Source organism: Antechinus flavipes, chromosome 5 (assembly GCF_016432865.1).
Source record: "Antechinus flavipes isolate AdamAnt ecotype Samford, QLD, Australia chromosome 5, AdamAnt_v2, whole genome shotgun sequence".
Classification (NCBI taxonomy): Eukaryota; Metazoa; Chordata; class Mammalia; order Dasyuromorphia; family Dasyuridae; genus Antechinus; species Antechinus flavipes.
This window is the reverse complement of record NC_067402.1, coordinates 19,025,234-19,052,600: the sequence shown is the minus strand read 5'-3', so window position 1 is coordinate 19,052,600 and position 27,367 is coordinate 19,025,234. Positions and strand designations below refer to the sequence as shown.

Genomic DNA, 27,367 nt, shown 5'->3' with positions numbered 1-27,367 from the left:
CTCGGCTTCTTCATCTGTACAATGGAGAGGGGAGGGAGGGGGACTCTACTGGCCTCCAATATCCCTCCTGGTTGGATAGCCTATTAAAATCTGAGATGAATTGGAAGAAAATTAGCCCAGGTGGCTCTGTCCTCCCCCTGGGATGGCCAATATGGGTCAGCATCAAAGAGAATAGCACCTGCTGGCTAGGAGTGGACCTAGGAAGAAGGCTCTAAGGCTCTCTTTCGTGGAGGGAGGAAGATGGATGAGAGCGATGACCTGGAGTCAGGCAGGTCCGAGTTCAAATTCGACAGTGACCCCGGGCAAGTCAGTAGCCTGTGGCCAGCCTCAGTTTGTTCATCTGTAAAACTGGCTGTTTTGCATTTGCCTTGGCATCTAAATGACCGCTGATGGATGGATCTCCCCAGTTTTTAGACGTTTCCATAACAACGCAGAGGAGCTCCTACACTAGGCTCCTATTGACCACTTGAAAGGTCTGGGACTTTCTAAACGGGATTATCCCCTCCAGGGACGCTGGCCACCACCCACTGCAACCTAGAGCAAGGACTTCAAGGAGCCAGTCATCCTGTCAGGGTCAGGCTGGCCCTTGGTCTCGGGTCCCAGCTCAGAGTCACGGTGACTTGCTGGTCACTCTGAAAAGGAAGCTGGGACGAGAAAGGCCCAGAGCTCTGTGAGGTCGTCCCAGTGTGGAGGAGCATCCTTCCCTAAGAAGCGCCTTCTGGGAGCGCCTTCCTGGCGCCGGGCACCATTCTTAGTCTGCTCACTTGCCTGATGGGCTCGGGGCAGACGGCTGCGGGGGCTGCCCAGGGGTCACTCGGCCTCCGCCCTCCCCTCCCCCCCCTCACTCTGCGGGCAGCTCCCCAGGCCTGCCCGGCCCCGGGGGAGGGGAGGGGAGGCTCTCCCTTCTCCCTCCCCCCTCCTGGACCCGGCCACACGGGCTGGACCCGCCATCTCCCGCCTCTGCCCCACGTGCCAGAGATGTTTGCCTTGGCCTCCTTTCTCGGTCAGCCCGGAGGCCGCCTCCTACGCGAAGCCCTTCTGGGCAACTCGGGTGGCCAGCCTCGGACAGAGCTCCCCAACACTTGGACCAGTTCCCGGACCGCCCGTCCGGCTCCTCCCTTCTCTTCCATTTGCCCGCGTTTCCCAGGGATACTACGCCCCTCCACTGTGCCACCAATGGAAGGAAAAAAGAGGAGGGGCTTTATATTTATTAGACCAATCAGAAAACAGCTTGGGAACCGCTGTGTTTGAGAGGAGTTAAAAGAGAGGGCCGGGAGTTCGGAGAGAGAAAGGGAGGAGCTCGCGTCGGGACGGCCAATCAGAGGGCGCAGCGAGAAGGACCCGAGGGCCGGCGGCCAATTAGGAGAGGCGTTGCTTTCGTCCCTCCGTGCTGCCGGTCCGAGGCGGGAGCCGGACAGCTGAGGGCCAAGCACTAGGCGCCTGGGAGCCCCGAAGGCTCCGGATCGGCTTAGCCGGGCCCGGCAACGGCGGCGCGGGCGGCGCGAGGCCGCCTCCGATTTCCCGGGTCTTGGCCTGTGGGCCTTTGTTCTCCGCTTATTCCTGCTCCGGCGGCCGCGCATGCGCTCGGCGCTCCATGGAGTCCGGAGGTCCCGGGGAGTCGGGGGAACATTTCCTCTACTTCGCTTACGGCAGCAACTTGCTGAAGGAGCGGCTGCAGCTGCAGAACCCCTCGGCCGAGTTCTATTGCGTGGCCCTGCTGCAGGTCAGGGAGCCGAGGGGGGACGGGCAGGGAAACTGAGGCATGCGAAGGGAGGGGGAGCGGTCATTGCAGCGGGGATCCACCCCGGGGGCGCGGAGGAAGAAGGCGCGTCTGGGGCAGTGCCTCCAAATGGGCAGAATGAGGCAAGACCCCCTCCCCCAGCCAAGCCCCGGAGACTCAGGGACTGTACAGCCATCTGGTCCGAACCACCCCTCCCCCTTTTAACAGGTGGGGAAACTGAGGCACAGAGCACTGGCTCGCCTAGGGCGGCCAACTGGTGTCTGGGGTGAGACACCAACCCCAAAAGGGCACGGGGCCCCGTGTCTGTTCTGATGTCACCGGCTGCACTGCCTCACAGACGATAGTGACTCCCTCTCCCACCCCCGTGAGCTAGTGCGCAGAGGGGAGGTTGTCCTGTGCGCCCCTCCCCCCCCCCTCCCGTCCCCCCGCCGGAGTGCTGGGGGAGGGTCCTGTGCTCCCCCCTACATCTGCTAGGTTCCGGGGATCTGATGCCAGCCATGTCTGATGGGAGGGTGGTAACTGCCTACTTACTGTGTGCCAGGCATCGTACTAAGCCCTTGCCCCGAGGGAGGGCAGCGATCATCCTTATCCCCATTTTACTGGAAGGCAGGTCGAGGGACCAGGGTCAAACACTTCCCATAGCTAAGAAATGCCTGTGGTTGCATTTGAACTGGGATCCTCCTGCCTCCGGGTCCAACACCGCATCCCCTAGCAGGGAATAACGCTGGTCCTTCTCTGAGGATGGCCTGGGGACCCGGCCTGGTCATCCCAAAAAAGTCTTTGGCTGTGGCCCGCGGGGACTGTCACGGGAGGGCCAACCGAGGCTCGTCTCCAGAAAGTTGGCCACCAGCTGGCGAACTATTTAAAAAAAAGAGTCATCATTATTAAAGTGGGGAGAGCTGTGCCCCAGGAAGTCTCCACTCCCTGATGAAACCCCAGGTTTAGTGATGTTACAAAATAGAATTATGTGTGAGAGACAGACACAGAGACTTCTTGGGCCAGCAGCTCCCGATAGGATCAACTCCTGATATCTCCAACAAACCAAACGGATCCGTTTCTGAGGGCCAGCAGAAATCCTCTGTGGTGACCAGATCTGTGTCCACCTTTCCAGAAAAGCCTGGCAGAGAATCGGCCGCGAGGACAATTGGCGGCCGATTGTGACAGAGTCTTTGCAGACTGATTGTCCCTTTCGCTGGTGTTTATTCAGAGTGTAGGCACAAAAATCCACTAGGAAAGCTAAATCTTTAGAGACGGGAATAAAGGTATTGGTGTGTGGAGCTGATGGATGAGATGTATATGTAATACGGAACCTCCTTTTAACGCAAGGCCCGACAGGGGAGAGAACAAATTAACCCTGGAGGGTATTCCACCAGTAGGATGTTCCACAGACATGACATGACCCTGACGGTGGACATAGCCACGTTGTTCACGTGGATGAGAAAATGCTAATCTGTGCATGTTGTGGCTAACCCAGCCTTAAAACCAAATCTTGATATCGAGAGGTCTCTGAATTGAAGCAAAGACTGATCATAATTTCACTGGTTTTCTTTACAGGATTTCAAACTTGACTTTGGAAATTTTCAGGGTAAAACAAGTACCTCTTGGCATGGAGGTATAGCTACTATTTTTCAGAGCCCTGGAGATGAAGTGTGGGGAGTCGTATGGAAATTGCACGTGAAAAATAAAAGTTCTCTGGATGAGTAGGTGACTCCTAATTACAATTTAAATGATACTAATTCAGAAAGGATATGTGTGTATGTTGGGTTCTTAATGGTGCTCAGCCCAGTGCCTGGCACATATCAGGTGCTTAATATATACTTGTTGACTTCTCTACTTAATGCTATGTAGCATTTAAAAAAAAAGAAAGAAAGAAAGAAAGAGGAAAAAAGAAAAGAAAATATTACACAGAATTTAAAAGTGGCTTTGGTTTTTTAAATTATAAGGATGTGGGGCCTACTCCATTCAAAATTATTTTAAACCAAGTTTATGCTAAGGAGATGATTTTGTTTTCAAAATTATGATATACTTTGAAATTCATCAGGCTTGTTTCAGCAGAATGTATTTCCCTTTTTAGAACCCTTTGCATCTGAAGATAAATGCCTTTCTTTCTTTTTCTTTTTTCAGTTATTTGATATTTTAACAATAAATATACACTAAGAAATTTTTTTAGTTTAAATTCTGAAAAATGAATATTTTCAAAGTAACTTGTTGCCCATTTCTTAAAAATTCCAGAAGATATTCTAGCTTTATTAGAACTAGTCTTAACAAAATGCCATTTATTTGTTCTGATGGGAATGGTCTAGAACAATAATGTTCTTTGATCGAAACATTAAGGGAACGGTCTTCTTTCTAACAAGCTGGGATGGGTGAGGTGGGTAAAGGGAGTGTATTATTATAAATCTTGATAAATTGTCGAATAAGGGGATGGGAATTGGAGATATCTTTTGTTTTTTGGTCTCTTTAGAAGAGAGAGATATTTTTGCCATACATTTCATAGCACAGAGAGTAGTAATATTGTAAGTATGTATAGATTGAAACAGTTACTTAGTAGCATGGGTGCTGATATATTATTTTTCTGATAACAGAAGCTGAGAGTTACAAGTAAAGTCATATTCACTTGTAGGATTACCTATTTGAAATCATTTACTTTTAAGGAGAAGGCTGCTATCCTAGTGCTCCTAATTATTTTTGCAAACATTTAGAACATAAATGTGGCAAAAAACATCTTGAGCAAAGGGTTCCGAACCCAAACTCTGAGCTTTGTTAAAAAAAAAAAAAAAGTTACGATCACTCTCCAGCTATAATTGAGTTTCTTTTTAATCCTCTGTATTTTATTTGCTGCATTTAACAACATGGTTCTGAGAAGGGGCCTAGGGGACAGCAAAGGTGAAGAACCGTGAGCTAAAAGAATCAATGTTTTTAATATCATTGGACATTCATTCTGTGTGTGTGTTGCACTTTGAACAAAGGAACTTGCAGAACACATGAAACTGGGGAAATCTGCTTACAGGGACTATCTGGTTTTGGGTTTCAGACAAGAAGGAGTTGCAAATGGCACGTATATTCCAATTCAAGTTAAGGTTTCCACTCAAGAAGGGAAAGTGTTAACCTGTCGAAGTTACCAGATGAATGATTACATCTCTGCACCTCCCTCACCACAGTATAAAAAGGTAAGGCCAGTGAAACTCAGACCTCAGATAAATATGTTTTGAGGGAAATAGGATTAACTTTTATGGGGAAATTTGTCTCTAGGGAGTCAGCAGAATACTGTGGAGACTCAGGAGGATTTCACAGCCAGGGTGTGGTTCACATCTGAGCAAGCATTTGCTCGCTGCTGGTATTACTTGTATGTCCTTAGGAAATATCACTTATCTCAACAGGTCTCAGTTTCCTAATCTGTAAAATGTAGGGGTTGGAATAGATGATAGTAGAAGCTCCTGGCAGCTCTAAATTTATTATCCTCTAAGCTTCCATTTGTTAGAGAAATGAAAAGAAGAATTTTCAGTGTTGTTTCAGGCTCTTTAATTATGTTTTGTTTTCTTCTAGAAGAAGAAGGGAATAAGCAGTTATATAATATTTGCTATGTGCCTGGCACTGTCCTAAGCACTTTAGATTTATTTCATTTGATCCTCATAACAACCCTGAGCAGGAAGTGCTCTTATTATTTCCTCTTATAAACAGCTGGTGTTCTGAACTCAGTTCAAATCTAGCTTCAGAAAGTTACTAACTGTAACTGTGACAAATCACTTAATCTCTGTTTCCCTCCATTTCCTCATCCATAAATGGGAATAATAACAGCATTATCCTAGGCTTGTGAGGATCAGATGAAATTTAGCATAGTACTGAAACATAGTAAGCACTATATAAATGTTAGCCATTATCTAACAGCATTATTATAATTATAAAGCACTTAGCACAACTTAGCCTAACACATAGTAGGTACTAGCAAATGCTTATTCCCTAATCTGTCCCCCATGAGGTACCTTCCTCAAATGCTTTTCAGCCCTTCAGGTCTTCTGTTTTTTTCCTAGAGTGAAAGTTTACAAAATGTGTTGAGGCAAATCTTATTTAAAGGAAGAAGTGTGTTCTGGGAAAGAAAATATCTCTTATTCTAAAAAAATTTAAAAACTGGAAGTATAACTACAAAATACTTTTTGTAGAACTAATCCTCATGTGTTCTGAAAACACAAATTGATTTTTATAGTGGGAAACTTCTTTGCTGAGATGGTTTCTCTAAGGTGTAGAACACTGCATCCTACAGGCCTGAGGTGCTGTGGGTTAGTTTTATTGAGCTGTCTTATTTTTCTTTCTTTTTTTTTTTTTTATTGTTATAAGATGTGGCTCTCTGAGTGAGGAAGAAGGGAAGGGTCATATTTAAAGGTGAAGGTAAAATAAAGATGATAGCAACTTTTTTTCATTTTAAAAGGTTAATGGAAAATGTGGTTTAATTTATGTCAGAAAGACATTTTCATACAAAAATAGTTTCCTATAAGCAAAATATATTGGTTCCTGCCAAACTTTCTCCATCTTCGATAGCTAAAAAGTGCCGGACTCGGAGCTGAAGCTCATCTCTGATTCTCCTCTCTCATTTCTTCCTCATCCTCACATCTAGTCAAGTTCTAAATCCTATTGTTTCTACCTATGCTGAATCTTTTGTTTATCCCTTCTCTGTAACTGTCCAAGTTTAGCTTCTTATTACCAGTGTACATGATATACCTCAGCTCAGTAACTTTCTGTGGCTCCCTATTACCTATCAGATGAAGCCTGACACCCTTGGCTTGATGTATATAAGGTTTGCCTATGGTTTAATTTTATACTAAACTTTTTCATGGGCTTTTTTTTCATGGGTCAGAGGATGTTAGTGGATTAATAAAGTGCTGGGTTGGAGGTGGAGGGTGTCTATCAGCACAAGACAGATCCTAGGTACATCCTGTATTTGTGACAAAGTTACATCTTTCGAGGTAGGTCTTTACATCTTGGCATTGAAACTCTAGTGAATCTTTTTATTGTTATTTGCTTACATTTTGTTTTCTTTCTCTCTTTTTCCCCTTTTGGATCTTATTTTTCTTGTGCAGCAAGATTATTGTATAAAATGTATGCATATATTGGATTTAACATTTATTTTAACATGTTTAACATATATTGGATTACTTGCTATCTGGGAGAGGGGGTGGAGGGAAGGAAGGGAAAATCTGAAACACAAGGCTGTACAAGGATCAATGTTGAAAAATTATCCGTGCAGATGTTTTGAAAATAAAAAGCTTTAAAAAAGAAAGAAAGAAACTCTAGTGAAAAGATTTCACTTGTCTGGCAGTTAAATGTTATAATCATTTAACAATCATATAATCTTAACAATTACTATATAGCACTATTCAACAGAGAACGAAGAAGAAAATTTCTATTTAAAACTCCTCGAAGAAAATCCAAGTGGAATTTCACAGACCTCAAAGAGAATCCAAGTGTTTTTTCACTGAACTGGACATTAATGGGGGGGGCAGGGGAGGGCCTTCTTACAGCCACCTGGCCTAGATGCTGGGTCTCTTGTATGTAACCCAGTGAGGAAAATGCCATTAAATTAGCAGAGCTATTTTGGGAACATTCTTCTGTTTCTGTCCTAACTAGGAAATATTTCTTGTGCATTTGTGCCTTCTTGGAGAGTGAGATTTTTGAGAGCAGGGATAGTCTTGGGTTTTATTTGTGACCTCACTGTACAGAAGCAATACTTGAGAAGTGATTGGGTTTGAATTTAACTAATTAATTAATTTTCTTTCTTTTTTTTTCTTTCTTTCTTTCTTTTTTCTTTTTTTGCTGAGGCAATTGGGTTTAAGTGTCTTGTCCAGAGTCACACAGCTAGAAAGTGTTAAATGTCAGATCAGATTTGAATTTGGGTCCTTCTGACTTCAGGACTGGTGCTCTATCCATTGTGCCACCTAGCTGCTCCCTAAAGTAATCTCTTAAAACAAACAAACAAAAAAATTTAAAGGGAAAGAAGGAAAAATCAATTCAAATTAACCAACATTTTAACCTAGTCTGCCCATAAATGCTCTGTTTCACACCCAAAGTCCTCCTCCCCATGCTCTCCAAAGAAGAGAGGGGAATGGTATCCATATTTCTCTTTGGGGAAATTTAACCATTAAAGATTTAAATTTGGCATTTAATTCCCATTTTATAATTGCATGTAAGCATTTTTTTAAGGGCCATGTAGGCCTCGAAGCTGCAGCATTTGGCTCTTTGAACAGTCACGCTTTCTAAAAATCTTGTTTGGTTTTCTGTCCATTTCCAGGTCATCTGCAAGGGGGCCAAACAGAACGGTCTTCCCGTCGACTATCAGAAGAAATTAGAAGAAATCGAAACAAATCACTACAAAGGTTCCATGGAAATCCTTAAAGAAATTGAAGCCATCATCAATGAACCGTTATAGCAGACATCCATTAGAATTTTAGGATGTATATCTAACCCGACTTTTTGCCTCTTAATTTATTTTCATTATTGTCTCTCCTTGCCACTTTTGCATTTTTTAATATCCGATAGGATGAATCCCAAATTGTCCATAGGAACTTATTCAGGTGATAACACTACGTCCCTATCTTTATCACCATTTTCTGAAATGCTGCTACCTATTGATAGTTTCTCTTGTTTCCAACTTCCCGCGGGCATTGGGGTCAAGGCTGGGCACTCAGTCTAAAGACATTGTAGGAACTGTGCGGGGTGAGATCCTTCTTTGGACACAGGCCATGATTTTAGGTGTGGTCCCTCAATAGAGAAGGGGACGCCAACCGTCTTCCCCCGGAGTCCGTGGGGGGCCACTTCCTTTTGTTTAGCCAGGGTGGGGAAAGTGGAAATTGCTTTAGCTAGAGGGTAATTTGGATAATAAAATGAATGTAAATGACCTGTTACAGTTAGAGGAATAAATGTACCTTATGATTCCATATTGATTTGATTCTGTTCTAGGAAGAAGTAAAAGTTTTTATCTGAACCTTTTGTGATTGTGGCTCTGGCTGAGAACATTTCCTCATTTTTTACTCTCCTTTTTTTTTATACTGTGTGTAACCCCCAAAATGAAAGCGGGCTTTTGAAGATTCAACCAATAAGGTTGAGAAGAGGGAGGGTTACAGCGTCTCCCTGGATGGAACTTGAAGCTGAGATCTTGGCCCTCTGGGGCTTGATAGAGAGCTGCCTCCCTGGGAGGCTCATTCTCTCTCAGGCATTCCAGTTCAGTGATCTTGGGCAAGGCAACCAAACCTTCCTCAGACTCAGTGTCCTCATCTGTAAAATGGAAATATGCATAACCTTCACCTCCCAGGGTCATTGTGAGGACCAAAGGGGGGAATGTAAGCGCTCTCCAATTGGAGCTCCAAGATCAAGGTGGCTTTAAAGGAGAGGGGCCTCCTGCAGAAGAAACCACAGTTCTCATTCCTCCAAAAAGCTACCTTTTCTTGAGGATTTCTCGTTTCAATAATCATCCCAACCGGGTATTTGGAGAAGAGTCCTGCCAATTTATGTGGAAAAGTCATCCCAGTTGATGTGGAGAACAATCAACTATTTAAAACAAGTCTCTGAGAAAAAGGAATCGTGTGGGATCATCAGTCTAGAACGGAATGGTTCCCTCATCATTGATTCCAATGCCCTTACTTGGCAGATAGGGAAACTGAGGCTCCATCAGGGATCTGTTAGTCTAACCTTGATTTACTGTTAAAATCTAAGAAGAGTGCAAATTAAGTGACTTCCTCCTCCTCCTCACAGTCACACAACTAGTAAGACTAGAATTTAGAGCTCTCCAATGTAAACAACAGGCTTTCGAGGTCCAGCCATGAATCTCTGGCAGGGCCAGGACTCACAGTTGACAGACCACACTTTGTGACTTTCAGACTTGATGACTGGCCAGAAGCTTCCAACCTCTCCTCCCACCATTAGGAGTGATACTGATACTATCAGGGCCTCAGAACCTGGTGGGATATTCCTGTGGATACTAGAAGTTAAATGTCATTCCCATAAATTAATCCCACCACCCATCACTCTAATGTTTTACCTCAAAGGTTGACCCTTATTAACATTTTCCCTGGTCCCTGCCTTGGAAGGAGCCAGTTTCCATATTCCTAATAGCTACCAAGCTAATTGCAACTGGCATTTCCAAAGCAGAAAAAAAGTTTATAGTTATTACTTTAGGACATCTTAAATGAAGGATTTGGAAATCAGATTTGCCACTTGTAAGTTTAAGGAAAAATTTAAATACATTTAAACTACTATGTAACTTTCCTGCTTCACCATCTCTGAAAAGGCCATTTTATAGTACATTGGTCAATGTGCCAGGGTCTCTTCATTCTGGGGGATGCCAGTGGCTTTGGTCCTCCTAGTTCTGTATAAAGGATAATCCTGATCGTACTTTGTTCTGAGCTTCAGATAAGGGTAAACTGAGAGAGTCACTCTATTAGGTTTCCCTACCTTTCAGATGAACAAATTGAGGTTTTATCTTGTTTATTATGTATCTGTCTTCATGAAATCATAGGATTAAGAGCTTGGTGTGTGACTCTGGGCAAGTCACTTAATCCTAATTGCCTCAGCAAAAAACCAAATAAATAAATGAAAAAGAGCTTGTGATTCTAGTCAGTCTCCAAATCTAATAAGGAAACTGAGGCCCCATTGGTGAAGTCACTTGCCCAAGCTCATACAGCTAATAATAATTTGAATAAAAGCAGGAGTTAGTCCCCCCAGCTGCTCTGCCTCTGACTGAGGGAAACAGCCTCTAAATTGTGACTCTGGCTATGGGGCAAAAGCTTCCTTTTGCAGGAGTGAAACATCCTTATATTATCGTAGGAACCAAGCTTTTGTGTGGATTTTAATTTTTTAACATTTGAAATTTCTTCTAAAACATTGCGCTTTTATTAGTGACCCATTAGTGAACCTCAGTGTCACAGGGACAGCCTTGGACCCAGACTCCAGCCTAATGCTTGAAGCCTCTGGTTTGCTAATAATGCTCACGTGGGTGTTCTAAGACTCACATCGTACTTTACATAATGATCATCACAGATCTGATTTAGAAGGAATACAGACATCAGGAAATCTGACCTCAGTTTACAGATAACTTGTCCAAGATCCCACAGATTGTGGAAGATAGAGGATTTAAAGGGTGTCGTTTTATTCTCACAACCCCAGGAGGTATGAGGTAAAACGATCCCCATTTTACAGATGAGGAAACTGAGGTGATTTCCCGGGGTCATCTACTAGTGAGTATTTGAGGCTGGATTTGACTGCAAAGCCAGACACTAGGCTAAGGTGCCCTTTCTCAATTACTTTTATTTTTAGTGTATATATAAAACTTGGATTTGCCCTCTCCAATGTGGAACCACGAGGTATTTATTCGTTTAACACTAACAGACCATTCACAAGCTCTGACTCCTCCGCCTTCCCCTCCCGGCACTCCCCTTTCCTCCCCCCCACCCTCCCACCCCCGCCTTGGCTCCTTCCAGATTTGGCTCAAATCTTCCCTCTTACAGAATGCCTCTCCCAGCCTCCCGCTTACTGCTAGTGCTGAGAACCTATTGATTTTGTATCTAGCAGTCAGTAAACATTTATTAAGCACCTACTGTGTGCCAGGCACTGTGCAATATTCACAAAGCAAAAGGGGAGCTGTCCCTGCGCCCAAGGAGCTCCCAGTCTCGTGGGGGAATATCATCAGTCAGCAGAGGGAAGGCACTAGAAATAAGGGGACGGGGAAAGGTTTTCTGTACAAGGGGGGACTTTCGCTGGGACTCGGAGGAAGCTGGGGAACCAGGAGGGGAAGTGAAGAGCGAAGGGAGCATCGAGGGAAAGCGTCCGGGAGATGGGCTCCGGAGAGAGACCAACATGAGGAGACAGTCAGAGGACGTTGGCTGGATGGGGGTGGGGTGGGGGTGTGTGTGTGTGTGAGAAGACTGGAAAGGGGCCGGCGTGGGCAGGGGATGAGGACTTTGAACGCCAAGCCCAGGAATTGGGTCTGCTGGAAGCTGTGGGGAGCCTGGAGTTTATCGAGTGGGGGATTGGGACGGGAATGCGTGACGTGGGCAGACTTTTGCTTTCAGAAGCTCTCGGTCCCCTGAAGGGAGGATGTGAGAATAATCGAAAGTGGGAACGAGCGAGGAGGCACTGGAGGGCGGGCAGACCCCATCCCCGCCCCCAAGCCATTGCCTCTGGCCAGGCTGTGGAGAGGAGGACCTGCCCCAGGTGGGAGATGGGAGACGGGCTGCATCCGAGGCACGTACCTGGTGAACTGAACGGGCGTCGGCACCGCGGAGGAGGTGGAGGATGTGCCTCGGCCACAGTCCGGGGGGCGGGGAGCGTGGGGCTGCCCTCAGTAGAGCAGTGAAGTTAAGAAGGTTTGGCGGGGAAAGTGAATGTACATGAACAGAGAAATTTTACTTGGCTGCCCCATTAGAATGTGAGCTTCTTGAGGGCAAGAAAAGTGTGTGTGTGTGTGTGGGGGGGGGGGGGGGGGTTGTTGGTTTGTTTTAACCTTTCTCGTATCCCCAACGCTTAGCACAATGCCTGAGACCCTTTAATGAATGGCTGTCGACTTTCTGGGTCTGTTTCCCCATCTGTAAAGTGGGGGAGGGGGGTTGGTTTGGAGGCCTCGAAAGTTCGGCCCAATTCTAGAGTCTGGACTTTCGGGCAGCATATCCTACGTTGCATCCCCGTAATCCCACCAACTCTGAGGTGAGGGAGGGAGAACCCGGGTCTCCTATTTTATCACTCTTTCAGGACGGAGCTCGTCCGCGGTTCGGCTGGTCCGGGCCAGACAGCCTTTTGGTGCCGTGCCCCAGTTCCTTTCAGCCCACTCTCACTTTGCAAACTTTTTGCTGACTCCCCGGGGCCTTCCAGGCTCATTTCCACCGAAAGGAAGAAGAGCGAGGTCCGGTTCTGAACTCCCTTTGGCTGCAGTGGGCACGCTGGGAGGCCCCACGGTCTGGCCCGGACTGGCTGGCTTCACCCATCCCCCCCAACCCCTCACTCTTCAGTCCCCCAGGGTAGGGGGTAGGAGGAGTACTGAGGACCCCAGGGCGGTGCCGCGCGGCGGGATCCTAGCCCTTGACCCGCCCCTCGTCCCCCTCTCCTCCCCCTCCCCACTTCCGGCTCTCAGCCGCCGCCAGCTCCAGTCGCTGTCGGGGCTGAAGCCGCAACATTGTGGCCACTTGTGGCGCGCTCCCCCTGTCGCTGCCGAACTTGGCCTGTCCTGTCGGTCGCCTGAAGGGGCGGCCGCTGCCTTCGGGGCGGGGCGGAGTCTGGGGCGGCGAGGACGGCTGCTGGGCCGGGGCGGTCGGGAGTGCTCTCCGCGCTCTCGGCCCGTCCCAGCCGCGGCGCTCACGTCCCCTTGCGCCTCTCCGCCCTCGGCTCGCGGATGCTCAGCTGGGCCCTCTCTTGACCCTCCCTCGCAGCCGTGTTGGACGTAAGTAACTAGGGATTGCCCCCCCCCCCCCCGGAGGGAGGGGGAGAGCTGCGCTGGCGGCGTTTCTAGGGGTTCCTCGGCTTTCTGACTGGGATCCAGGAGAGGGGAGGAGACGAGGGGGCGGGACGGCCGGTCCAGCCTCCGCCTTGGACCGTCCTGGGACCGGACCGGACCAGACCGGACGTAGCCGGGGCTCGGTACTTCTCACCTGGGTTCAGACTTGGGTGCTATCGGGATCCCAGTTGGCATAACTCTGAGAGATGGAAAAAGGGGGCGCAGAGTGTGTGGGGGGGCGAAACAGCGGAGAGCTCCTTCAGAGTGCAGACCGTCTACCCCGGGGTCCTGCTCTTGGCGTCTCTCCCGGGGTTAGATGGGGGTCTGCAGGCGGGCCGCTCTCCCTGTCCGAGTGACTCGCTCGGCTATGGGAAGAAGCGGACCTGCTGTCTCCGATCCTCCGGGGGCTCCGTCGCCGGGTTGGGGACGGGGAAAGGAGACAATGTCTGGCAGAGATCCCTGATCCTTGGGATCCCGAGAGCAGAGGATGTGCGGGCTTTGGCTGACTATGGGAAAAACAGGGACTTCCAGCTAAAGTCCCGGCGGCCCTGATTCAGTAAATGCGACTCACGCGTGACTCTGGCCGAGGTCCCTTTCCCATTAGGTGGGCCGGTTTAAGGATGAAGCTTGATGGTGCCGGGCACCAGGAGGAAGGGGATGTGGGCAGTGTCTTTTGGGCTTCCTTTGGAAATGTGATTCTAGGCGGGCTGAAAGGCAACGTTGGGAATGGGCTGGTTCTCAGGCTCTCTCATGCCAGGTGCCGACGGTGAGATCCCAAGCCCGGGCAGATGAGCAGGGAGAGCAGGGCCATCCTCTCTGGGAGGCAGGGCGTTCTCTGAAGCTTGCTGCCTTGGTGGCAGGTCAGTTCCCTGGAAACAAGCAATCGCTTTCGAGTCAGAGGACTTGGCTTATTGACTCTGAGTCGTCTGTGTGACTTGGACTAACTTCTCCCGTTAGAGACAAGTCGAGAATGAGATCTGTGATAAGACCGAAGGGAAAGAAAAAACCAGGGAACCAAGAAAGAAGTGTTTCCAAGGTTAAAACCAGGATCAGCTCTTACTTTCAATTTGGAATTTGGTTTCCAGCAGCTAGCCAGAATTCGGGACAAAGGCTTCCTTGGGGGACTTTCCCCAGTCATTTTTTTCTTCCAAAAATCTTTTACTAGAAGCCGTTCTTCCTGCTGCATTTCTTTTCCCTTTAGCTAAGGGCCCTCTCCATCATTTCCTTTTCTTTCTTAAGGTTGTCTGGTACCTTGCCATATGCTTGCTTAAGGGAAACCTGGTGGAGGAGGGGACAGTTCTTTAGTGACTCCGTGGCTGTCAGCCTCTTCATCAGGGCTTTACAGAAGTGGGACCCACGTGGCCTGCTTCCTCACTCTGCTCTCAGTCCTCCATCAGATCCCCTGATGTTCCCAACTCACCTGCCCCCATGAAAGTAACTTGTATTAGAGAACCGTTTGGTTCTGCACACATATATTGTATCTAGGATATACTGTAACATATTTAACATCCCCTCTAGGGAAGGGGGTGGAGGGAGGGAGGGGAAAAGTGGGAACAGAAATGAGTTCAAGGGATAATGTCGTAAAAAAATTACCCAGACATATATTCTGTCAATAAAGTTACAATTAAAAAAAAAGTAACTTGTATTTACCTTCTATCTATTTGATATAAAAGATGGAGAGTCCAGCATGGTGGATAAAGTTGACCTTGAAGGTTGAAAGTGCTGCCCTCAAGTTTTCAAAGCAAATTTCTCTGATAAAGCCTCATTTTTCAAACATAGGGGGAACTGAGTCAAATTTATAAAAAAAAAATAAGAGCCATGCTCCAGTTAATAAATGATCAAAAGATATGATCAGTGCCCAAAGGGCTGCAAATTTATGCGGATCCTTTGATCTAACAATACTGCTACTGGGCATGAATAGCAAAAGAGATTTGGGGGAAAAAAACAGAAAAAGAAAAAAAGGGAAATGACATATATGTACCAAAAATATCCTTAGCAGTTCTCTTCTCAGGATAAAAAAAAAAAAATTAGAATTTGAGGGGGTGCCGATCCATTGGGGAATGGCTCAATAAACTGTTGTGTGCCTTTGTGATAGAATGTTATTGTTCTCTGGGAAATGATAAGCAGGATGCTCTCAGGAAAAAACACACACAAACAAACCAACCTGGAAAGTCCTCCATAAACAAGGTGAAATATACTGTATACAAAATAATAGCAATGTTCTGGGATGACCATCTGTAAATGACTGTTATTCTCAGTAGTACAATCGTCCACAACTACTCTGGAGGATTTATGATGAAAAATCCTGTCTCTACCCAGAGAAGGAATGGATTGTGTCTGAATACAGATTGAAGCATTCTCTATTTCTTTCTGTCTTTTTAACTTAATTTTTCTTGAGGATTTTTCTTTTCATTGGGGTGGGAGATCTACAGTTTCTTTCACAACTTGACTTCTATGGAAATGTTTTGCATAACTTCACATGTGGTTTCTTAATTGCGGTTGGGGATAAGGAAGAGAGCTCAAAAATCTTAAAAACAAATATTTAAAAAGTTGTTTTGAATGTAACTGGGGAAAATACTAAATAAATAATTTTAAGAGAAAAAAAGATAAATAAAATTAAAAGAGAAAGAAAGAAATTACTGTCCCTGTTATATCCCAGTTATAACATAACCCTGAGCAAATCACTTAAACCCCAAGTATAGCTCTCTAAGAACATACAGAAAAGAAGAAGGAAGAAGCAGTTATTAGGCACCTACTGGGTGCCAGGTTTTATGCTAAGTTTACAAATAAAATGTCAAACCACAGAGAGGGAGTTTTCTTATCAGGGAGTTAGGTCAATGAAATCATTGATTCAGTTCCTATATGACAATGTTTTGCACATATTTATGTGCAATAAATGCTTGTTGATTGTTTGATAGCTAACCCTACAACCAGATTCTTTGGTTGGGGAGAGGTAGAGGGAACAGGCATTTATTAAGTATCTGCTATGGGCCAGGCACTTTTGCTAAGTGATTTATAGCTATTATTTGATTTGATCCTCCCAACAGCCCTGGAAGGTAGGTGCTATTATCCCATTTTACAGCTGAGATAATTGAGGCACACTGAAGTGAAATGACTTTACTTTTTTTGTTTTAGAAAAAAGATTTCTTTTAGTTCTTGAGCATTCCCCATTAGCAGACACATCTTGAAGATAGGGTTTTGGAAAGGCAAGGGCTGTTTGAAGGGACATTTGATTTATTTTGAAATGGATGTCAGGTCCTGAGCCTCTACTTAAATGGTGATCCTTTCATGCTGCTCCCTCCCCCAGCCAGGTCCCGGAAGCCAGAGCTTCAGAGAGCTGGGTACCTTGGGGCATCGGGTAGGAATTCTGCAGCTGTTTATATTCAAGCCCTGGCTGAACCTTTCACCTGCACACTCATCCTCTGTGCATTCATGATTAATAATTGCACCCAGGCATTTCTTTAGTAGTGGTGCTGTTTATGTTAGAAACTTAAGTAGTGAGGCAACCCAGACATAACTTTTGTGTTTGATCATCTTAGTTGCTTAATCAAACAATTGAAGCCCAGTCTCTTTCTCTAAGACTGAAGGAACCTCTTGAATCTAGCTCATAAGCATCTAGTAAGCACCTACTGTATACTCTACAACTCTACCACCCAGCAACTGTTTTGTATCTGCCCCCAGTTAGTTTATAATCCAACCTCAGGAAAGATTGAGCAGGGTCCAGTGGAAAATATCCTTGTGCAAGTGGATCAATGTTCAAATCTCCCTCCCGCCTATATGATTTTAGACAATCTGTGTTGGACCAGATGGAAGGAACTTCAGAAACTAATAACCCCATTGTTTTACAGGTAAGACTGCTTAGGACTAAGAGGGGCCTTAATTCATACTCGTAGTGAGTCTCAGAGGTAGGATTTGAATCCAACTCCTCTGATTCTAGAATGCAAGCTCTTTTTCACTATACCAAGCTATATCAATAATGGGAGGCTTTAAAATGCCATATGTGCAGAATTTTATCTTGCAGAGGTTGGGTTCTAAACTGTTCTCACAATTTACAAGAGCACTGTTTTCTCTTCCGGGCAAATTCGCTTGTTTGCAATATGCAATACCTAGTTCTTTTTTTACTGTCTTCAGTAAAGGTCTAGACTTGTCTCCTGCAAAACGCCCCTTAGGCTCATCAGAGGCTAGTTTGATGGCAATCGTGCCTTCCTGCCTTGACTCGTGTCTTAGGAGGAAAGGAGTTTGATAAGTTGGCATTGCAGCTAATGAATGGGATGAAGTAAAGGAAACCCACTGCCAAACACTCAGCTAATTCTCCTGGCACTAGAATCTGCAGGGACTCTTTTGCATAGAAAAACCTTCACCACCTCCTAGACTGGGGGCTTCAGAGATGGCTGGATCAGGGAAGCCTCTCACACTGTCCTGTTTGTGTAATCGCTGGGAAAGTGCATTGGATCTAGGATCAGTAGAGCAGGTGCAGTGACATTTTAGCTACACGAAGTGGGCAAGTCCCTTCCCCTCTCCATGCCTCAGTTTCTTCTCTATAAAATCAAGGGGATTATACTAAACTAGGAATTCTTAACTTGGGGTCCATGGAACCCCCATGCATAAATAGGTTTCAGGGAATCTCTGAACTTGGATGGGCTTTGATCATAAATGTCAGCAACAAAATGGGATTTAGAGAAGTGGTCTAGAGGCTAATCTAGACTATTGCCAGAAAAAGTGGTAAAGCCTGTCCCGAGCTGTCTCACAGATCTCTTCTTACTCTGATCTTTAGAGAAATGAGCAATATTGCCACAAAAAGTGGTAAAGCCTGTCCCGAGCTGTCTCACAGATCCCTTCTTACTCTGATCTTTAGAGAAATGAGCAATATTGCCACAAAAAGTGGTAAAGCTTGTCCCGAGCTGTCTCACAGATCTCTCCTTATTCTAATCTTAAGAGAAATGAGTAATGTTGCCATAAAAAGTGGTAGGAAAGCCTGTCCCGAGCTATCTCACAGATCTCTTCTTAATCTGCTCTTTAGAGAAATGAGAAATATTGCTACAAAAAGTGGTAAAGCCTGTCTTGAGCTATCTCACAAATCTCTCCTTACTCTAATCTTTAGAGAGGAGCAAACTTGATTTCCAGTTACTACTGCCAGATTCTCGGGTCCTAAGTAGTCCAACATTTCCCATCACCCTTGGAGCATCTTCCTAATAATTCATTCCCAAAGCACTTTCAGTACCTAAAACAAACAAACACATTCATTATTTACAGAAACCCTGTGAAATGGTGCGAATAGGAGTATCCTTGTTTTGCAGGAAAGGAAACTGATCCTCAAAGAGGTGAAATAGTCCACTGAGGGTCACAGAGCCAGGATTCAAAGCTAGGGCTTGGGATTCCAAGTCAAGCATTCCTTCCACTCTGCTAGAAATGAACAAAGGAATGAATGAATGGATGAATGGATAAAAGAAAGAAAGAAGAAAAGAAAGAAAAAAGGCCATAGTATATTATTGTGTGCCAGGCTCTGTGCTATGCTGGGGATACATAGACAGAATTGAGTCTCTCTCTGCTCTTACAGAGTTTGCATTCTGAGAGGGGGAAACATGTCTAGGGGAATAGTGTACAAAGGAGTCACTGAAGTCACTGCAGCTATCCAATAATCGACGGACACGCTCTTTCCAGGAACGATGATAAAATAATAATGTTGATTTGATTTCTGAGCTCAAAGCTAGGAGTAGAAAGTGAAAGTGGGGGTGGGCAGGAACTCTGTATTAAGGGGAATAGCAATCTGGACAGGGTGGATAGAGGGAAAGCACATGATCACAAATAAATGAGTGAAGGTGGGAGTTAGGGTCCAGGAAATTGTCAAGTTGGTCCAAAAGAAATAAGGTTGGGGAGAGGAGCAGCTCAAATTTCCCTCACCCCCAGACTACAACTATTTACCATTAATGTGTGGGTGTATCTGTATAGGAAGGAAGGAAGGAAGGAAAGAAATATTATTAAGTACCTACTGTTTCCCAGGCATTATTTAAATGCTCTACAAATATTCTCTCTTTGGTCCTTAGCAATCCTATTAAGTAGATTGGTATCCATATTTTTACAGGTGAGGAAACTGAGGCTGAGAGACATTAGATGATTTGTCCAAGGTCAAACATCAAATATCTGGTGTTAAATTTTGAATCTTTCAGTCTCCACATCCTGTGCTCTACCAAACATATTGGATACACAATATACACACACATCCTTCCACCATTGTATAGAAATACAGGGGGAAATATTCATGGTTTATATTTTGGGGTAGTTCTTTTTTGCTTCTCTACATAAAACTGAAAGCAGAGTGAAGCAATATCTTGGCTTGCCTTGGAGTCTGGAAACCCAAATGTCTGCCTCCTGCTCCTGCCTCCTTACTTTGTGACCTGCAGCAGGTGAAATGAAACTTCCTGGGATGAGTGGAAATCAGAGGTCTGGACCCCCCAAAAGCACAGTTTTGTAACATGGCCATTATTTGCCCAGAAAGAAAATCCTTCTGTAACTTTGCTCCTTTGAGTTTGTGGGATCAGAGGTCTCGATCTAGAATGGATACATCTCAGGCTTTTCATTTTTCAGAGAAGAAAACTGAGGTCCAGAGAAGTCATGATTCTCATGAGGACCCACAGGAAATAGTGACTTATAAGGTGCTTTTCACAGTATTTGGCCCACTGTGTAGAAGAAGAAACTGAGGCTCAGAAAAATTAACTGAATTATTCAGGATCACAAAACTGGCAAATGGCAATCCAAGTTCTATGACATCTTGTTTGTCTTATGTAACCTACATATGGTAGGAGAGCAAGCAGACCATCTGATTTCTTAGCTAGTGTCAATCTGGATAATACTGTATTAGAATCATCATGGTGGGATGGAAAGAGACCCAGATTTGAAAATGGAGGGCTTAGATTTGAATCTGATTCTATCGCTTATAACATGCGAGTCTTTGGGCAAATTTCTTAAATTCTCTGGCCTCAGTTTCTTTATCTGTAAAATGGGAGAAAGTAGACTAGATGATTTCTGAAAGCCCTTCAGGTTCTAAATCAGATCAACTGACAAGCGTTTGTAACCCAAGGATTCCTTTAGTTCATTTAAACACATTTGAAAAGTACTATTTGTGAACCCCAAACTAGAAATTCAGTAAGAGAAACTGTGGAAAACAAGCCTGTTCTTTGTCCTGGCCACTGCTATCGCTCCCTCCCCTTTCTGTTTATGGGCTTGAGGAAAATGAATCTTTTCATGGAGATGGCAGTGCTTCCTTGGGCTCCTTTTGAAGGTAGCCATTGTTTTGTACATTTCATGATACTTACGAAAGGCAGCCTAACTTGGTGTGGAGAGCACAGGGGCAGGAAAGTTTGCCTCTGACACTTATTGGGAAAGATCCTTGGCCTTTCGGTGCCTCAGACACTTCTGTAAAAGTATGTAACACACACACACACACACCCCCACAAACACACACACACAAACACACACACACACCCACAAACACACACACACAAACACACACAAACACACACACACAAACACACACACACATACACACACACAAACACACACCCCCCCCACACACACAAACACACAAACACACACACACACAAACACACACACACAAACACACACACAAACACACACACACATACACACACACAAACACACACACACCCACACACACACAAACACACAAACACACACACACACAAACACACAAACACACACACACAAACACACACACAAACACACACACACAAACACACACACACACCCACACACACACAAACACACAAACACACACACACACACACACACACACACACTTAGGAATATACTGCCTCTGCTGGGCTGAGAGAGGATACACAGCACTAGAGAAAAGTCCCCGTTTCTCAATGCCCATGACTTTCCCCAACCTGCAATTTTTCAGACTTTCTCCTTTAACCCTCACCTAGACCTATTGTTTAAAAAGCTTCATATCATTTCAAAAGAAAAAACAAAAAAACAAAACGTGAGACTGTTTTTGACAAAAGTGATCAGGGTGGATGCGCAATATTTATTTTGATATAAATGTAGTTCTCGAGTGCCGAGATTGCTAGCTAGGACAAAAGGAAGCCAGGCCGTGGTTGGTAATTAAGCATTCCTTCAAACCAGAAGTGTGTATCTATTGTTTACCAAGCATGTTTCTAGGTGTGCTGAGGCAAAGGAAGAGTTTAGATAAAATGAAGTGCCAACCCTCATGGAGCCTGTGTTCCAGGAGGATGATTTATTGGCATTGGGGGTTTACAGTATGGAAACTCCTTCTACTAATGCAGATTGCCACTTGTTACCCAGGACACTGAGAAATTAAGAGACCTCCCCAGGACCACAGAGCCAACGTGTGTCAGAGGTGGGTCTTGAACCCAGATCTCCTGACTCTGGGATCAGATCTAGGAAGCCTCAAAGGAGGAGGCGTACGTAGTGTGGCTTGATTCATGAATTAGCTGAAAGAAATCTCTGTGCGATCACAGAGGAAGTATCTCTACCAATGGAGGGAACCAGTGAAGGCTTCCTGGAGGAGATGGCATTTGCTTTCAAAGGTGGGTTAGTAGAGTACAATGGAGAGAGGCTCTAGCAGATTGAAATGCCTATTTGTGAGACTACTTTTAACAACCCCAGGCCTCAGTTTTCTCTTCTATAAGGTGAGGAGATTGGACTAGACTACTTCTGGAGTCCTTACCAGTTCTAAATCTGTGATCCTCAGGGCTATTAGGAGGGAGGGGCAGGGGCAATGATGGCCCCATTTGTCTAGATTGGCCGGGGTATAGATATAGAAAAGAATGTGAGATAAGCTAGAATTACATTCTGGGCAGCTGGGGGTCCAGTGGAGAATCTGCTGAATCTGGATTCGAGAAGACCCGAGTTCAAATTCAACTTCAGACACTTCCTAGCTGCATGACCCTGGGCAGGTCACTTCACCCTGTTTACTTCAGTTTTCTCTTCTGTCAAATAATTTGGAAAAGAAATGTATCTTTGCCTCTAGTATCTTTGCCAAGAAAACCTCGAATAGGGTCATGAAGTCAGATATGACTGAAACAAATGAACAATAAAAGTGCTAGATGGTGTAGGGACTTGAATACCAGGTAGAGGAGTTTAAACTTTACAAAGTAGGCAGAAGAGAACCTATGAAAGATTGTGATCTGAAAAGTAAGTTTCCCTGATCGTAGATTCAAAGCTGGATGAGACCTCACCCTATCTAGCCCACCTTCCCCACTTTTGATGAGGAAACTGAGGCACAGAGGGTTTAAGTGGCATCCCTAACGACATGTAGTCAACTCCAGGAGCAGCTCTTGAATCCAGGCCCTTGGATTCTAGAAGTAATACTCTCTCCATGGGATGGCAGGAGTGGCAGGACCAGTTTGATTTGTAAGAAAGCTGAATCTGATTACAGTTAGAGGGATACTACTGGGGGTGAGAGATTGAACAGGAAGATGTATGATTAGTTCTGGAAAACTTTGGGACTCTTTAATGGCCCTTAACAGCTCAGAGTCTTGAAGGGCTGAGGATCAGCCAGTCAGGAAGCATTTATTAAGCTCCTACTATGTGCCAGGCACTGTGCCAAGGGCTGGTGATCAAAAAGGGACAAAATACAGTCCTCTCCCTCAAGAAGAAAGCTCCCTGTTTCCTGGAATTGGTATTCATACACAGCTGCATTCTTTAAATGACATTTAATTTATAGTAGGGTGTGTAACTCCTCACCCTTTGCCATATATTTTCTATTCATTACTTGTTTTTTCTCCCCACCCCCCCTTTCTCTTTCTCTCTCTCTCTCTCCTCCTCTTTCTTCTTTCTCTTTCCTCCTGTTCCTCCCTTTGTTCTTCTTTCTCTCTTTTTCTCTTCTTCTCCTCATTCTCCTCTTCCTCCTCCTCCTCCTCCTCCTTCTCCTCCTCCTCCTCCTTCTTCTTCTCCTCTCTCTTCTCTTTTCCCCTCCTCCTTCTCTTTTTTTCTCTTTCCTCTTCCCCTCCTCCTCTTTCTCATTCTCTTTTTCTTCTTGTTCCCCCTTTTCTCTCTCCTTCCTCCTTTTCTTCCTCTACTTGTTTTTCTCCTCATTTTCCTCCAATTCTTTCTTTTTTCTCTCTCCCCTTTTCTCTCTTCTCTTTTTCTTTCTTTCTCTTTCCTGATATTCCTCCTTTTTTCTTCTTTCTCTTTCCTTTTTCTCTTCTTCAACTGCCTCCTCCTCCTTTTCTCCTCCCCTCTCTTTTCTCTCTGGATTTCTCCCTCTTCCACCTCCTCTTCTTTTCTCTTCCCCCTTCCCTTCCTCCTCTTTCTCATCCTCCTTTTCTCCTCCTTTTTCTTTCTCTCCCTCCTCTTCTTCTTTCTCTTTCCTCATCTTCCTCCACTTCTTTTTCCTCTCTTTCTCTCTCTCCTCCCCCTCTTTCCTCTTTCTTTTATTCTTTTCATTAGTTCTCGCTAGCTTCCAGGAAGGCACGTATCAGTTAAGTTCTTGTCAACATTATCTAGGATGAACAGCACATCCTCTAAGGAGGGATCTGTGGATACTTTAGGAAATATAAACACAACAGAGTGGGCTGATGGAGCTTTAATTGGTTTGGTGGCTTTCCTCCAGTGTGAAGGACTCGGTTAGATTGCCAACCAACCAAGTGTCAAGAATAGTTTCAGAGAGAAATGCCGGTTCTTAAATTTTCTTTCGGCACCGAACAATTCTCCAGGTTCCTTGCTGTAAATCTATAGTCATAGTGTCAATAAATGCTGCGGCGGCTGCTAGCTTTTAGGAACTAGAGATGTCTGGCCTGCACAGAAAAAACTTGGTGGGGAGGACCATATGTTGGGAATTTTCCAGGCTCTTGTGTCAATGAGGGCGAGAGCTGCTCTCATTCGATCCAGAGGGAGAACTGAGCCCATCACCATCATGGTGGACTCATCCTCGCTTCTTAGGGTCCTTCCAAAATATGGCTCTCAGACTGAGTATGGTGCTCTATATGTGATCAGACCAGTCTCAGCCTGGTGATCAGAACATCGTTCCTCTTACCACTGACTGATTCTACATTAAATGTCTTGGCTGCCTTGTCCCAGGATGACTCCTTGAGTTTGTGGCCCGGGTCCTTTTTGACATGATCTGCTATCTAGTAACAGCAACCACAATAATAGCTAGCATTTATATAGCCCTCTAAGGTTTGCAAAGTGCTTTATACATATTATTTCATTTTATCCTAACAACTCCATTTTACAAATCAGGAAACTGAGGGTGACTTAGCACATAACTTGCACATAGGTAATGAGACAAGATTCACATTCAGATCTTCCTGACTTCAAGTTCAGAGCTCTATTCACATAACAACACAGCTTCCTCAGTAAGAAAAATAATTGCTACTGTAGCCTGTTTGAGCTTACAGACTTCATAACAACTCTGGGAGTTAGGTATTCTAGGCGTTATTATTCTAACTTTACAAACAAGGAAACTGAGGCTCAGAGAGATCCATATTTTTCAATTATATGTAAAGACAAACTTTTAACATTCATCTCTATAAAATTTTGAGTTAAAAATTTTTCCTCTTCCCCCTTTCCAAAAACAGTAAGCAATATAATAAAAGTTATTTATGTGCACTCATGTAAAACCTATTTTCATGTTAGTCATGTTATGAATGAAGAAACAGACCAAAAGGGGGGAAATCAAAAAATAATGAAGAAAGTTAAAGTACTGGGCTTCTATCTGCTTTCAGAGTCTTTTCCTAGATGTCAGCATTTTTCATCATGAGTTCTTTGGAATTGTCTTGCGTTATTGCATTGTAAGAGGAGCTAATTCTATCACCGTACAATGTTGCTGTTATTGTATACAATGTTCTCCTGGTTCTGCTCAGTTCACTTTGTATCAATTCATGTAAGTCTTCCCATGTTTTCTGAAATCCACCTGCTCATTTCTTTGAGCACAATAGTATTTCATTACATTCACATACCACAGCTTGTTCAACCATTCTTCAATCGATGGACTTCCCTTCAATTTCTATTTTTCCCCCTCCCATAAAGCTATCAGTATTTTTTTGTGCGTGTAAGTCCTGTCCCCTTTTTTATGATCTCTTTAATATACAGTTGTAGTAGTAGTGTTGCTGGATCAAAGGGTATGCATAGTTTAATTGCCCTTTGGGCATAGTTCTAAATTGCTCTCCTGGATAGTTGGATCAGTTCACAACTTCACCAACAATGCATAAGGGTCCCAAGGTTCTCACGTTATCTCTAACATTTATCATTTTCCTTTTCTTTCATATTAGCCAATTTGATAGATGTGAGGTGATATCTCAGAGCTGTTTTAAATTTTATTTCTCTAATCAATAATTATTTAGAACATTTCTTTATATGACTATAGATAGCTTTGATTTTTTTTAAATCTGAAAATTGCCCATTTATATCCTCTGACCATTTATCTCAATTGTCTGTATATTGAGAAATGAGGCCTTTATCAGAGACACTTTCTATAAATATTGTTTCCCAGCTTTCTACTTTCTTTCTAATCTTAGTTATATTAGATTTGTTTGTGTAAAAACTTTTTAGTTTAATATAATCAAAATTATTCATTTTACATTTCATAATATTCTCTATCTTGTTTGGTCATGAATTCTTCCTTTCTTTATAGATCCAACAGTAACTAATTTCTTGCTCAAAGAGGTCTGCATTCATCCATAATCCCCTAGATGTAGAATTAAGACTTGAATTCAGGTCTTCCTGACACCAAGCCTGGCACTCTCTTTTCTGGGTCTCACTGCCTACCTCATTATCCTACCTCATTATCCCTCACCTTATATTGAGGTAATTTGGATTTTGAATCCAAGTGCAGGATTGTATATTTTATCTTTTCCAAACTTTCATCCTATGAGATTCTGCCCGGGGTTCTAATCTCCCTAAATGTCTTTGGATCCTGGCTTTGCTTTCTTTTTATTTATAAATGGGACATGTTTGCCATCGATATTGTGGTAAGATATTTTTTAAAAATGTAGAACAGCCTGAGATCAAGGACACATCCCTAGAGTTCTGTAGTGCAGACCTTCCTCTAAGATTGCTCTAAATTCCAATCACTTTACTTTGGGTTATTCAACTTTCCACACCCACTAATTTCGCTGTCATTCAGTCTACACTCTCATATTCTCCTTCTTGTCCACAAAGCTATCTTGAGAAATTTGTCTTTTTAAAAATGTAGAATAATTGTGCTCATGATATTTCCCTGATATGTCAGTTGAGTAACCCTGTTTAAAAAAGGAAGTATGGTTAAAATAACTTGCTTTTGATAACCCCTCCCAGTTTCTAGTGATCATCACTTCCCTTTTTAAAAAAGAATATTTTATTTTAGTTAAAATAATTGTAACTATATAACCAATATTAAATTCCTTGCTATCTTGGGGAGGAGGGAGGTAAGGGTTAAAATAATTATAAATGTATATAACCTGTATTAAATTCCTTGCTGTCTTGGAGAGGAGGTAGGTAAAGGAGAAAGAAAAAAAATTGGAACTCAAATGTTACAAAAATGAACATTGAAAATCATCTTTACCTGTAATTGGAAAAATAAAATATTAAAAAAAATTTTAAATTTTTTTTATTGATAGCTTTTGTTTTTATATTGCCTAAATTTTCCCCTGTATCTCTTCCCCTACTTTCTCCCAGAGAGCCATCTTTTATAAGAAATTTTAAAAGAAAAACAGAAAAAAGAGGGGGAAAAAATTAGCACAACCAATAATGGAGGGAGGGAAAATCATGACAATATATACAGTGTTTCACATTCGGGAATCCCTTCTCACCACTTATGCTAAGGAACAGCCAGAGGTGACTTCTATCTCTTCTTTACCATCAAGGTATTTTTATAATTTCCCAGCATTCATCTTTGGTTATTTTGTAGCTGTTATTCTTAACATTGTTATCCCAGCTCTACTGCCTGTGCTTGCATCAATTCATGGCAATCTTTGCACACTTCTTTTGCATTCATCACTTTCGTTGTTACTCATAGCACAGACATATTCCATAATTTGTTTAGTCATTCCCCAGTTGATGGGCATTTACTTTGTTTCCATTTCTTGGTTAACAACAAAAGTGCTCCTATAAATAGCTATACTATAAATAAAAAATAAATATAAATACTATTTCTTTTCATCAATTATTTCCTTAAGGCATAATCTAGC

At 43.9% G+C, this 27,367-nt stretch overlaps 2 protein-coding genes across 4 annotated transcripts in view; both read left to right on the top strand.

The window, feature by feature from the left end:
* Positions 1-1,181: 1,181 nt before the first annotated feature.
* Positions 1,182-8,717, top strand: GGCT (gamma-glutamylcyclotransferase). Its single transcript, XM_051963423.1, has 4 exons — positions 1,182-1,723; positions 3,296-3,441; positions 4,776-4,911; positions 8,025-8,717. Exons 1-4 carry the CDS (start codon positions 1,595-1,597, stop codon positions 8,160-8,162), a joined length of 549 nt encoding a protein of 182 aa, XP_051819383.1. The 5' UTR covers positions 1,182-1,594; the 3' UTR covers positions 8,163-8,717.
* A 1,898-nt stretch (positions 8,718-10,615) lies between these two features.
* The window catches only part of NOD1 (nucleotide binding oligomerization domain containing 1), a 46,868-nt gene continuing 30,116 nt past the window's right edge, over positions 10,616-27,367 (top strand). Inside the window, exon 1 of one of the 3 annotated variants that reach the window (XR_007947900.1) lies at positions 10,616-13,160. The gene's annotated coding sequence lies outside the window, so the exon portion shown is untranslated. The remainder of the gene's footprint in view (positions 13,161-27,367) is intronic. The other 2 variants (XM_051963421.1, XM_051963422.1) reach the window with 2 other exon arrangements.